Below are 11855 nucleotides of genomic sequence, written 5' to 3'. Positions count from 1 at the left end.
AACAAATGAAATGTTACTGTAAAAAAATGTAAAAACTGTCCATTGAAGAGAATTTACTTGACATGCTTGTTTGTCCTGGTGAACAAGTTTAGGGATATTTGGCTTGCTTCATGCTCAGATTATAAGATTTTTGTCAACAATACAGACATGTTAAAAACCATGCAATACAATTGTTTTTGTATCATAATTATTACATATCAGATCTTAAGCGTACATTCATCATCACTTGCCTAATCAGTGCTCACATTCTATTCAAGCAGGATGTCCATCACCAGTAGGAACTTTATTTTAATCAGTTTAGAGAGGTAAGTGGTTTATTTGGTACCTGATGCAGAGTACAGACAGAAGATAGTGGGCACCCTAACCTAAGGCTTACACAACCTGGTGACACAGGCAGAGACCAGCAGGCACAACCACAATGGAAGCGTCAGAGTTAAAGCAGGAGGCCCAGCAGACCTGACAATGGAATGATGGCACTTCCCCACGTTGCCAACTTTATCTACAGCTACGAACTCGACGATCTGCGAGCAGCAGGAGGCTGTGTAGTTGGCCTGAACGATGGGACCACTCAGGGAGGTCGTCGTGAGGTTCCCACTGCCCTGGCGCAGGGAAACGCTCTCTATCCCCGTGCCGTTTCCGTCGCTAAGGGTGGCCGCAAACTCCCACTGGAAATGTCCACACTGAGACAGGTCTTTAGGGCATTCATCAGCCTGAACACTGATCACTTTACACGAAGGCTGAACAAAATCGGTTATCTGTACAGTGAGCAAGAGAAGAAAGGTTGGTCATTGTAGTTATGAATCACAGCACAGGGCAATCTGAATCTGGAGGATACTCATACGTAAGTGCACGTGTCAGAGACAACTTTGTGGCAATGTTCAAAAGCTTTTTAATTCACTTGTTTCACTCTTTTCGACTGTGCTTTCAAGGATGTGTCTGGTTACCTTGGAAACGACCGAGAATCTCAAAACGACGTAATTGGAGTCAACGCCATTGGACGACTTGGCATCCAGAGTCAGAGTGATATCGGTGCCTGACGGCGTGTTGGCAGGTGGAGTAATGGTAATGGTAGTGTTAGCATACTGTCCAGTTGTCAGGGTGAGACTGCCGATAGAAGAGAGAAGAAAACACTTCATGAATACAGGAGCTAATACTGTAAATAACATTTGGTTTTGATTGAAATATGTTACATTTGCACGGGACTAGAATTACTACGGAACAAAAAGTGATTTAGAAAATTCACCCACAGGGGATAAGCCAAGCCTGTATTTTATTCACATTGACTGACATTGTCCCTTACATGTCAACACTTTCAATTGTTGGACACAGCATCCCCTAATCTGACGTTGCAAAGGTGTGGACGGAGGGGGTTCTGTAGAGACTTGGAATGTCCAAGAAGCAGTTCTGACAGAGTCTACTGGCACCTTAATACGGTCCTTGCACACCGAGTCCAAAACCTTTTTGATGCGTTTTTTCCTATCTGTCTTCCTAATAATTTGTCCCGCACAGAAGCCTTGCACACTGTGTCCGATAAGTTTTAATTAATCCGTTGCAAAGTTTCTTTGCAATAACAATACAAAATGTGACGCTGCTGTCGCTCGCATATACATTTGGGACTCACTGTGCAAGGACCTTAACCTTTACTCCAACTGGTGGGTGGGGGTTCCACAAAATAACCCCCCTCCTAGTTTTAACTCTGCAGCAGGTACTTTAGATTCAGGGATGTGTCCGTATTTGACAAAAAGCAATTTTTTTAGCTGCTTTCCCTCACCTGGGGGGGTAGTTCATTGGGAAGTCTCTGTCATTTCTGGCGCTGATGGAGTATTGACCACCAGAGCCCTGGGTCATCACACTGAAGGGGAGCTTGAAGACTTTCCCTGGCTCCACACTGCTGCCCACCACGGCCTACAGGGGAATGAAGAAGAAGGGAACCAAACGTGAAGGAGAGTGCAAAAGGGTTTAATATTCTTTCCTTTTTAATTTACTTTGTCAAACAGAGCCTGCATGCTTGTGAATACATGTTGTGAAAGACAAAGTGAAGAGACGGACCTGGATATTCACTTTGGAGACGGACATCTGGGTGGTGGACTGCCTCTGGAATTCACTGTTTGACTCTTTATCAGTTCCTTTCAGAGAGACCACAAACTCCCCCTCAGGGACTACGTCAACAGTCGCCAGGATTTTTCCGTTGCCCATGTCAGTCGCCGTGCTATTTCTAACAGTCTCAGGACCAGACACAGTTACTAGGGCAACATTCCCTATGGTCATCGAGGACGGCCCTTTCCGACCCATTACTGAGAGTACCAGAGTGGCTGGCTGGCCTGGGTTTCCAGAAGAGAAAGGGAAGAAGTAAGGTAAGGATGAACAATATTTTCTTCCGGCAAATAAGTGATTGAATGACTCAACAGGAGGCTACAACCCATTACGAAAGACCCAACATCTGGTTGGTTGGGGGGGGGGGTGGATGGGCCAAACAACACCGGACTTTGACCCATGAGACTGGAGTTCATGTCCCGTTCTTGTCCCTTGTGTCACTGAAACATACATTTTGTAGCCCCGCCCATGTCCTTTTCCTGAGCATATCTCTTTCAGGGCGACCCCAGTAAGAGTGTGTGCCCCATGTCAGCTGAGGCCTTTGCTGTCTGTCTGCTTATCAGTAAAGTTAAACCTCCATTAATTGATTTGCCACAGAGAGGCTCCACAGCAGCATGTTCTAAACCATGTAAAATTGTAATGGCAAACTTGTTAGCAGACAGTTGCTAATTTACACATCCAGCAGACATGGAACTGAGTCACCTCTCTCTCCTTTTATCTCTGTTTTGGACTTCATGAGGGTAACATCTGTCTCTTTAGCTCCTACATGTTCCGCAAAGCTCACCAGCAATTCAGTAACTTTGTCTGCTGTTGGGTGCTGGCCAGGTAGTGAACAGTGGGTTTATCAGAGCTTTTGTTGAGGAATAATTACTGAGAGCGGTGAGAGCAAACCAGACTTAGAAAAGAAAGGAGAACCCTAAAGGAGCAGTGTGCAGGATTTAGTAGCATCTAGCTGTGAGGTTGCAACCACCTGAATACCTCTCCCCGTACCCCTCCTTAAGCTAAGGAAACACCTACGGTTGCCTTCAGGTAACCTCTCTAGAGCCAGTGTTAGGTTTGTCTATTCTGGGTTACTGCAGCAACATGCCAGGCCTGATGGAAGATGACCCACTCCCGATTAGATATGAAGGGCTCATTCTAAGCTAACAAAAACAGGATTCTTAGTTTCAGGTGATTATTTACAAATGAAAACATAATTATGAATCATATATTCCATATCTGCCAATATATCCTCCTAAATCCTACAAACTGTTACTTTAAAACCAAAATGCAAAAACTCTCCTTTTAGCTGAGATAAACTGAGTTGGGTGATTATTGTCTTGTTGTTTTACAGACAAGTTGTCAAGTTATCTACTGAGTGATATTAAAATATTCATTATAGCCATTTCTAAAGCTAGACAATTATGTAGCAAGAGTTTAGCTCATAGCTTTGGTGACTTAATTGCTTTTCACCTTTAATTGATGTTATTCTAGCACGGAGGCTGTGCACTGTGGCATCAAACAGTATCCCACAGACAATAATAGGGATGCTTGGTATTTTGGGTAGAAAACACTGTTAAAACATTGACACCTGCGCTAAGATTGGAAAAAAATGTACAGATATAATTACCAAATTTTCCGGACTATAAGTCCCACTTGTTTTCATAGTTTGGCTGGTCCTGCAACTTATAGTCAGGTGCGGCTTTGTATATAATTTTATGTGTTTTTTAAATGTTAATTCATACAGACTGACATGAACCAAGGAGTAAACTGTACCTTCTACAGCCTCTAGAGGGTGATATAGGTTTGTAACAACTATATGCTGCTCCTGTACCCCTGAAAAAATGAACTTAACCATTGAAGGTTAAGAGGAGATGGTGCATTATCTTCCTCAGGAGTTGTTGGGGTTGTTCAGAAGGGACACAGAGGATAAAGAATTAAATTAATTCAGTGATGTGCAATGAGATGGGAAGCTTGGTGAACTTGGTTACCGGTAACTTGGTTGTTGGACTCACTGGCTTGTTATGTTAATTTAGCCTATTCTGCCACCCAGGTATGTTCTTTACGCTACTGTGTAGCTGAATAACTGTTCAACTTTTCTGATTAGATGTTCTTGGTCTTGGATTTTGTGAAATACATTTCTAAATTAATGTGATATATAATCCAGTGCAACCTGTATGTTTTTATTTACTCTTCATGACGTATTTTTTAACTGATGCGACTTATACTCCGGAGCAACTCATAGTCCGGAAAATACGCTACATAGACAATACAAAAGCCTGCTCCCTAAGTTCCTATAGAGAGTCCTAATTACACACTCACATTTCGGATTGATTATGACACATAATTACCTTCTTTCCGTTACAATGTACATGAGGTACATGAGGTTAATGAGGTCCATCTAACTACTGTTTTGAAACCCTTGACTTGCTTTATGGCATGCGGTGTACCTGCTTGTGGACGCCCACTGAGTACTGCATAACCTGGGTGAGGTCCGGCGAAGCTCTCGACAAACTCATAGATGAAGGTAATAGTACTCTGGCCTGGAAACACAAGCACAGATGCAGATGTTTAAAAACTGGACCAAGTCTGACAACAGCCGTGTAATAATTGTGTCATATTCATTTGACAATAGAAGCTAAATGAATGTACATGGTTTGCATGGACCGAGACGCAGTGGGAATAGAATGTGAAGTAAAAATGCTACTGATTAAAAAACAGTTACAACACAATAAAGGGCAGTGCAAACCTGAACTCGGATAATCTTAAAGGAGTAGTTTGACCTTTTGTGAAATACTTTCAGTTGCTTTTTTGACAGAAGTTACATGAGAAAGGCAACCCCAGATTACACACACTGAAAGATTTTTCTAAACTTAACAAATGAAGTGAGTGTAAATTGATTATGGATCCAAAAGATGGCGGTCACACACAGGCCATGCATTATTCATGGTGTTTCACACACTGTAGGGTCTGCATTAAACAACAAAATCAAAAAAACTGCTGGAAATTTTAACCAATCGGACCTGATCCAAGCCCGATGGAATTTGGAGAAATTACCTCAGGGTGACAACTGTTGGACAGGCTGGCTAATTTCCCCATTTCTAGTCTTTATGCTGCTTATTCTAGCCTTCTATTCACTGGATAGCTTTCATTCTCAACAAGAAAGCAAATAAGCAATGTTGTACTATTTCTTCTATCTAGTTATAAAGTGTATTAGTCAAACGACACAATTTCAATAGCATTTCTGTGTAGAAAGGGCAAGTGACATGAACAGAGTCTCTGACCTGTGACTTTAAGTGTGTATGGTTGGTTGGAGGTGATGCTGATCTGCCAGGTTCCTGGCTGTATGTCCGAGTTAAAACGGATTCTCCTCAGGTTGCCCACTGCCTTTATGGTCCCTAGTTTACCTGTGTCCTCATTGCTGCTCTGGTTCACACCTGGAATGTGTTGTCATGCATTCAGATGTCACAAATATGCATCAAATAACAATAATCTTGTCAGCAAGAAAAAGGATGGTGTAGACCCTGCACTGGGAATGGTATGTTACCTGCAGGGTTGGTTAGTAGAAAGCTAATGGATGTTCCTGTGATGTAGATAGTGATATTCATTAGAGATTCATCCACCATGAAGGGGAAGGTCTCCTGCGTCCCAGGGTTCCTTGCTCGTTGAAGAACTGTCACCTAAGGAAGAAGGGAGAATAAGAAGAGCATAATGAGTTACCGCTTCATTGTATCATGTATCAGCGGTGACAGGGAGGAGGAGTATCGGAGTCTGGTGGGGGACTTTGCTCTCTGGTGTCGCACTAACTGCCTACAGCTCAACACCTCTAAGACGAAGGAGCTGGTCGTTGACTTTGGGAGGTCCAGACCAAGACCACCACCGGTCCTGCTAGAGGGAGTTGAGGTGGAGGCAGTTCAGTCGTACAAATCCCTCGGGCTGTGGCTGGACAGCAAACTGGACTGGACAACACACAGCGCCACCTGGACAGGAAGACACAGAGCCGGCTGTACTTCCTGAGAGGCTGCGCTCCTTTAACATCTGCAGCAAACTGCTGTGGATGTTCTACAGTCTGTGGTCACCAGTGTCCTCTTCTACACTGTGTGTGCTGGGGGGGCAGCATATCGAGAAGGACACCCACAGGCTGGATAAACTGATCAGGCGGGCCGCTCTGTGGTCGGCATGAAGCTGGACTCACTGTGACGGTGGCAGAGAGGAGACATTGGACAAACTGCTGGACATACTGACAATGCCAGCCACCCCCTGCACACCGTCATCAGCACCCGAGGAGCCGGTTCAGTGGAAGGCTGCTCCTTCCAAGCCTGCCCAACAGACTCAAGGACTCCTTTGTCCCTCATGCCATTAGACTACACAACTCCTCACAGGGGGGAGGAGGAAATAGGGCAGAGAGGACAATACATACAATCCATACATACATACATACATACATACATACATACATACATACATACATACACACATACAATACATACACACATATATACATACATAACACATACATACATACATACATACATACCTGGACTTAAATTCACACCTGGTCACTTTATAATAATTTTTAACACTGGACTAAACACTGACACTTTAATAATAATTTATGGTCTTTTCTTTGTTTATTTGACGAATGTTCTTATTGTTGTTATTATTTTTATTGGTATTTTGTTGATTTTGTTGTCTTTATACTGTCTTTTTATCTATTTTTCATTTCTTTGTTCTTGCTAAAACTGCTGCTGGAACTTTCAATTTCCTGCGGGAGTCATCCCAGAGGATCAATAAAGAGAAGTCTAAGTCTAAGTCTAAGTCCTTAGGGAGTGCTACATGCCTCATATAGTACAGAATGATGGTACAGTTTTACCAGAGCTGAAGTAGAGGTGTCAAGGATGACATCTGTGGCCTCAGGCAAATGTGCCTTAGACACCTGGATGGCTTGGCCTCCAGAAGCCAACGCCAGCTCAATGTAATCTTCGAAGGAAGCCGCAGCGCTGAGGGAACGCCGGCGCCTACCATCGCCCGCGGTCATGAAGAAGGACACCTGTGGAGGTCATTTGATGTTGAGATTATAAACCAAGCCTTTGCAGGTCCATTTAAGTTAAACTGATGTGTCTGAAATTCCATTCTTGCATGCTATATTTAGTAGGCTGAAACAGTACGTGAGATGTCTGAAATCTTAGAATGAAGCCAATAGTACATGAATTGCATACTATTTCCAGTGAAATGTAACAGTATGCCCCGCATAAGTATCACACAATGCAGTGCGGAGTAACGACAACATTTTTAAACAGACAAACGGACAGCAACCATGGCAACTCTGTCACGTTCAAAATGCTTTAATGTAAATACCATTTCTACATATAAAAATCTGTGATTTTGTCAGCTGCAAATCTTGGTCTTGTTGCCTAGCTTTTTCAGTAATTTAAGCATTATCTTGCAATGCCACTAGAGCTAAGGTCTGCAGGGGCTACCATGGTTACGCTTCCCCAACCGGCAAGAAGGCTTTTAGGAAACATCGAAAAATTACAGCTTAGAGCCTCCAAAAAGATACGCACTATTGTTTATCTACACAAAAGTATGTTGAACTAAAGTATACATGTTGTGAATGTAATGCGTTGTATGTGATTTCGGATGCAATCTGCAATGTGCATCCCAGGGTGTCAGTCAGTATTTACCGTTGACTTGGAGCTCCTGATGAGAGCAACAATAGTGTCCTTGAGGGCAATGTCTTTGGCTATAGCATCAGTGAAAACATAGATGTGGGAAGAGGCAGGGGCGTTGGTCAGAGCCAGCTGGAGATACAAAACAGAGGACATAGTCAGTTATTTATCACCACAGTCTTTGAGGGGTCCATGAAAATATTCAACCCCCCTAGTTAGACATTATCATGGTTTTGGTACCTGAAGTCCAGACAGGCACATCTCAGGGACATCACCACCTCCCGTGGCTGTGAGCTTAGCCACTTCTTCTTTCATCTTATTAGGGTCTGTTGTCCTGATCGGTGGTCCAAATGCTACATATAGAGCACAGAAAATGGGCTAAGTGCCAAGACTAACCTGTGTTTTAGGTATTTTTAATAGTATACGTTACTCCACTCCTTAAGCAACTGCACTGACTCCCTGTCCAATACTGTACTGACTTTAAGATTCTTCTTCTCACCTTCAAAGCCCTCTATAATCTTACTCCAATCCCCCTCTTCCTCACTGCTTTCCACTCCTTCTGCCTGCTTGTCCACAATGGGGTTTGGAGCCTTCAGCCATTCGGCTCCTCGCCTTTCCCGCTATCCATCCGTACCAGAGAGTCTCTGCCCACCTTTAAAACCCACCTTTACCCAAAGGGCTAACCCTATATGACTCCACTCTCCATCAAAATAATGGATAGATTGCGTTCTTTTAATTTTCTATTTTGACTAAATGTCTTTCTATACTACAGAACCAAAAGCTGAAGGGGGTTTCGTGTTAATGCTAGAGTGAATATGTTTGTATCACATGAAACTAGACGACCTAAAGAATCCACTGGTACCCAGTCATGCTAGCTAATTGGGAAAAGGGCTTATTAATGCTCAAAAAGTAGGTTAAATTATTAATTAGGGGTTAATAAACAGTGTTGGAATTGCATAAATTGGTCTAACTTGAAAGTTGAGAGTTTTCTGGATTTAGTTCAATTGTATTCACATGTGATGATGTTTTTCCCCATAGTAGTGTTTTCATTGTTGTTAGACAATTTTTTTCCAATGATGTAAAGATTTCTAGGTATTCTATTAGCAACTTGCATGGAAAAATGTGCATAAAGCTGCCATAAATGGGAAAGGAACCTTCAAAAGGCATGGCCCCAGGCCTCCCTAGGTAGGGGCTGAGCCCCAAATGTTAACACAATCTGTCTCCTTCCCTGGTCTGTACAGATTTACAGTATGCACCACAGTTTGCCAAATCTAACTTTACATAAGAGCATGAACGTGTGAGACGGACAGCGGCAGAGCACAGCGAAGTCTCGGTGACCAGAGCAGACGTGGTAAGGTTGCTTGTGAAACAATTTCTGATGATTTCAATGAAATGAGCTGATTTGACCCTGGAGATGTAAGAAATATATGCATAAGTCCAGAACACAGGACCTTCTTCCTGTATCTACTTCCCTGCTCCCCCCTAAGACACATCTGACCAATAAGTGGAGTGAACCTACTTGTGTGGTTTGTAATGGCAAATTTTGGCACGCTTGGATTTTTCCAGGTGTGAAACAAAACAAAACCAAGGAGAAATCACTCCAAATTTTCAAACTCAAACTATCTACTATCTCAACTCATTGATTCCGTAACAGTGTCAGTAAAGTAGAAGAGTTCATACCGGGGTCATTGAAAGGCACCAGGATGTACTCGGATGGCTCGTCCTGGGTTCCTTTTTTGCTGTCAATGATTTCGTTTACAATCTCCCTGGCTTCAGCGATGTCATCTGACATACTGCCCGTGGTGTCAATGACGAAGCAGACGACGGATGAGCGGGCGATCCCCATCATTCTGTGAGAAAGAGACAGAGAGTGAAGAATTAAAGGTCAGGTAAGCCTTGCATCCCTCTCGGTCCTGACAGTGACATCGGGCTGCTTTGCAAACTTTGCGATTCTAGATCAACACAGGATCGAGACAATTTTTGTGTCTAAAGTTCATACCTCAAAAATTCCTTGTCCCCGGCAGTTAATCGGATGTCCTGCAGCAGCTGGAGGCTGGCCTCCGTGGCTGCGTTTACAGCGACATCGTGGAGGGCCTTGTTGTCCGAGTGGCGCTCATCTTTGCTGATGCCGCCACGAGGGACTGTTGTGCTAGTCAGGTCAGTTGCACCGCCATGGCTGCATTTACCTGGCACAGGGCAGAGGGGACAGGTTTACATTTTTAGAAATAGTGGACTTGTGCCTGTTATGTATTCAAGTGTGCTTTCCTGGGTAGACTGTGTTTCCCGGCAAAATGTCTTGTACTCAAGGTAGAACAACTGTATTTTAGATAACTGCCTTATGAGTGCTTCATCTGGATTTTAATTTTAAACGTCATTAAAACCCAGTTAATACTGGGCATTTTGAGTTAGAGAAGGATGTGTGTTAGTTATTGGTAAAGCATAATATCTATTTCCTTGTTCTCTATATTGAGTTCTAGTTTGACAGTTCCTCGCTGGCGGACAGCCGTCTTGCGGAGCCCGGGCAGCCCATTGGCGGAGCTCCACAAGGGGGCAGCCTGCTGGCAAAGCTCCACGAGCTCACAATCTGCAACTATAGTTTTGGTGTTTTGTCTGAACTAGGCATCAGTCAGAGTCTGTTGTGCACCAAAATCTGTAAATAGAAGACTTATCAGAATGGCAAATGTAGTTAGCATCTTGTTTGTTAGCTTGTTAGCTTGTAGTCTTGCATTGCCAGATCTTCCACCACACACATAAAAGTGGAAGGTGATAGACACCCGTCCGAAATGAGGGAAATCCAGGTACCTGAACTATCTCGGAAATGAAACGTTGTCGATATAGTTAGCTTGTAATTGGCAGTGGCTGCGAAGACTGACTGAAGACTCAATTGCTAGCTTTAGCATACTTAACAGAAATTGGTTTACGTATTAGTGACGTACCTAATCAAGCTTGCCCGGAATACATTTGAATCTTTGATTTAAGGGAAGGGCACAGACATCCCCTTCAGGAGAGGAGTGTGAAAACACATCTCTAGTGACAAACTCTGCACGGGTTCAAGTCAGTATGGTCAAGGTTCTTTCACAGTTCAGTCTGGTTCTGGTTCTAGGTTCTTTCACAGTTCGTTCTGGTTCTGGTTCTAGGTTCTTTCACAGTTTATTCTGGCTGACATAAACAAGAAAAACATTTTTGAGTGGAGGGCTACTTTCACCATCTCACCCTAACCTTTCAAGGCCAACGCCTAGCCTCATCCATCTTGCAAGAGAATCCTGGATTACCATATACTTTAGACACGACCAAATCTTGGCAAGGAAGCAAATAAGCATGTCTACCAAAACCAAAGTACTTTATGGTATAGAACTTGGCTTATAATATCCTGTTTTGGGACAAATGAATGACTTCATTCTAAATGTGGCCTCTTATATAAGTCAGCATTCTACCTAAATGAAATATAGTTTGCCAAGTCATTGATGCAAGAATTAGGGGCTTGTGTAAATGCTTACCTATTTTGAACAGCTGTGAAAGTTCACTATATTGTTGAGGGTTATTAAACTACGATGCACAGACTCCATCCACTGGTAACGATATATGAGCATGGTTTAGGCTCCATGTTCAAATATTGTCCAAACTTTGGAGAAATGTGCGTCTCTGATACCTTTGGGCTTGGCAGCAGAGAAGATTCCCATGTAGCCTGATGTGAGTTTCCTCTCCTGCAGGATGCTGGGGAGCATGGAATTGGTGCATCTTCCACTGGGACAGTCCTTACAGGTGGGAGTGTCGACATCTACACAAGCACACAAGAGGCCCAATCAGTAAACGGTAGGTTGACTTCTGCTTTATGGTATGTGTTAGAACAGTGATGGGATGCAATGTCAGAGTTATTTTGGTTATCTAAAAATAATACACACCCGGCAGCCAGGATCTCTCGGTGCCCATGGCACAAAGCCATAACCAAACTGTGTCGCGCTCACTGCTCTTTGGTCTATAGATTGAGTTTTACCTACAATTATACGGGTAATTCAAGGAGTTCTAGAAGAAGTATTCTGATCCTTTACTTGAGTCAAAGTACTAATAACAAAATGTAAAAAGACTATTACAAGTAAAAGTCCTGCATTGAAA

At 43.1% G+C, this 11855-nt stretch overlaps 1 protein-coding gene across 2 annotated transcripts in view; it reads right to left on the bottom strand.

The window, feature by feature from the left end:
- vwa11 (von Willebrand factor A domain containing 11) overlaps positions 1-11855 on the bottom strand; it is a 36272-nt gene continuing 24417 nt past the window's right edge. For both annotated transcript variants that reach the window (XM_032528212.1, XM_032528218.1), the window contains exons 6-18: positions 11392-11520; positions 9742-9928; positions 9423-9592; positions 7983-8095; positions 7758-7874; positions 6947-7123; positions 5621-5753; positions 5358-5510; positions 4524-4616; positions 2050-2321; positions 1772-1905; positions 945-1104; positions 1-755 (exon numbers count right to left, since the gene is read on the bottom strand). In XM_032528212.1, the coding sequence (XP_032384103.1) occupies positions 366-755; positions 945-1104; positions 1772-1905; positions 2050-2321; positions 4524-4616; positions 5358-5510; positions 5621-5753; positions 6947-7123; positions 7758-7874; positions 7983-8095; positions 9423-9592; positions 9742-9928; positions 11392-11520 (2228 nt within the window). In that variant the 3' untranslated portion in view covers positions 1-365. The remainder of the gene's footprint in view (positions 756-944; positions 1105-1771; positions 1906-2049; positions 2322-4523; positions 4617-5357; positions 5511-5620; positions 5754-6946; positions 7124-7757; positions 7875-7982; positions 8096-9422; positions 9593-9741; positions 9929-11391; positions 11521-11855) is intronic.

This window comes from Etheostoma spectabile, chromosome 2, assembly GCF_008692095.1.
Source record: "Etheostoma spectabile isolate EspeVRDwgs_2016 chromosome 2, UIUC_Espe_1.0, whole genome shotgun sequence".
Taxonomy (NCBI): Eukaryota; Metazoa; Chordata; class Actinopteri; order Perciformes; family Percidae; genus Etheostoma; species Etheostoma spectabile.
This window is presented reverse-complemented; position numbering and strand designations above follow the sequence as displayed.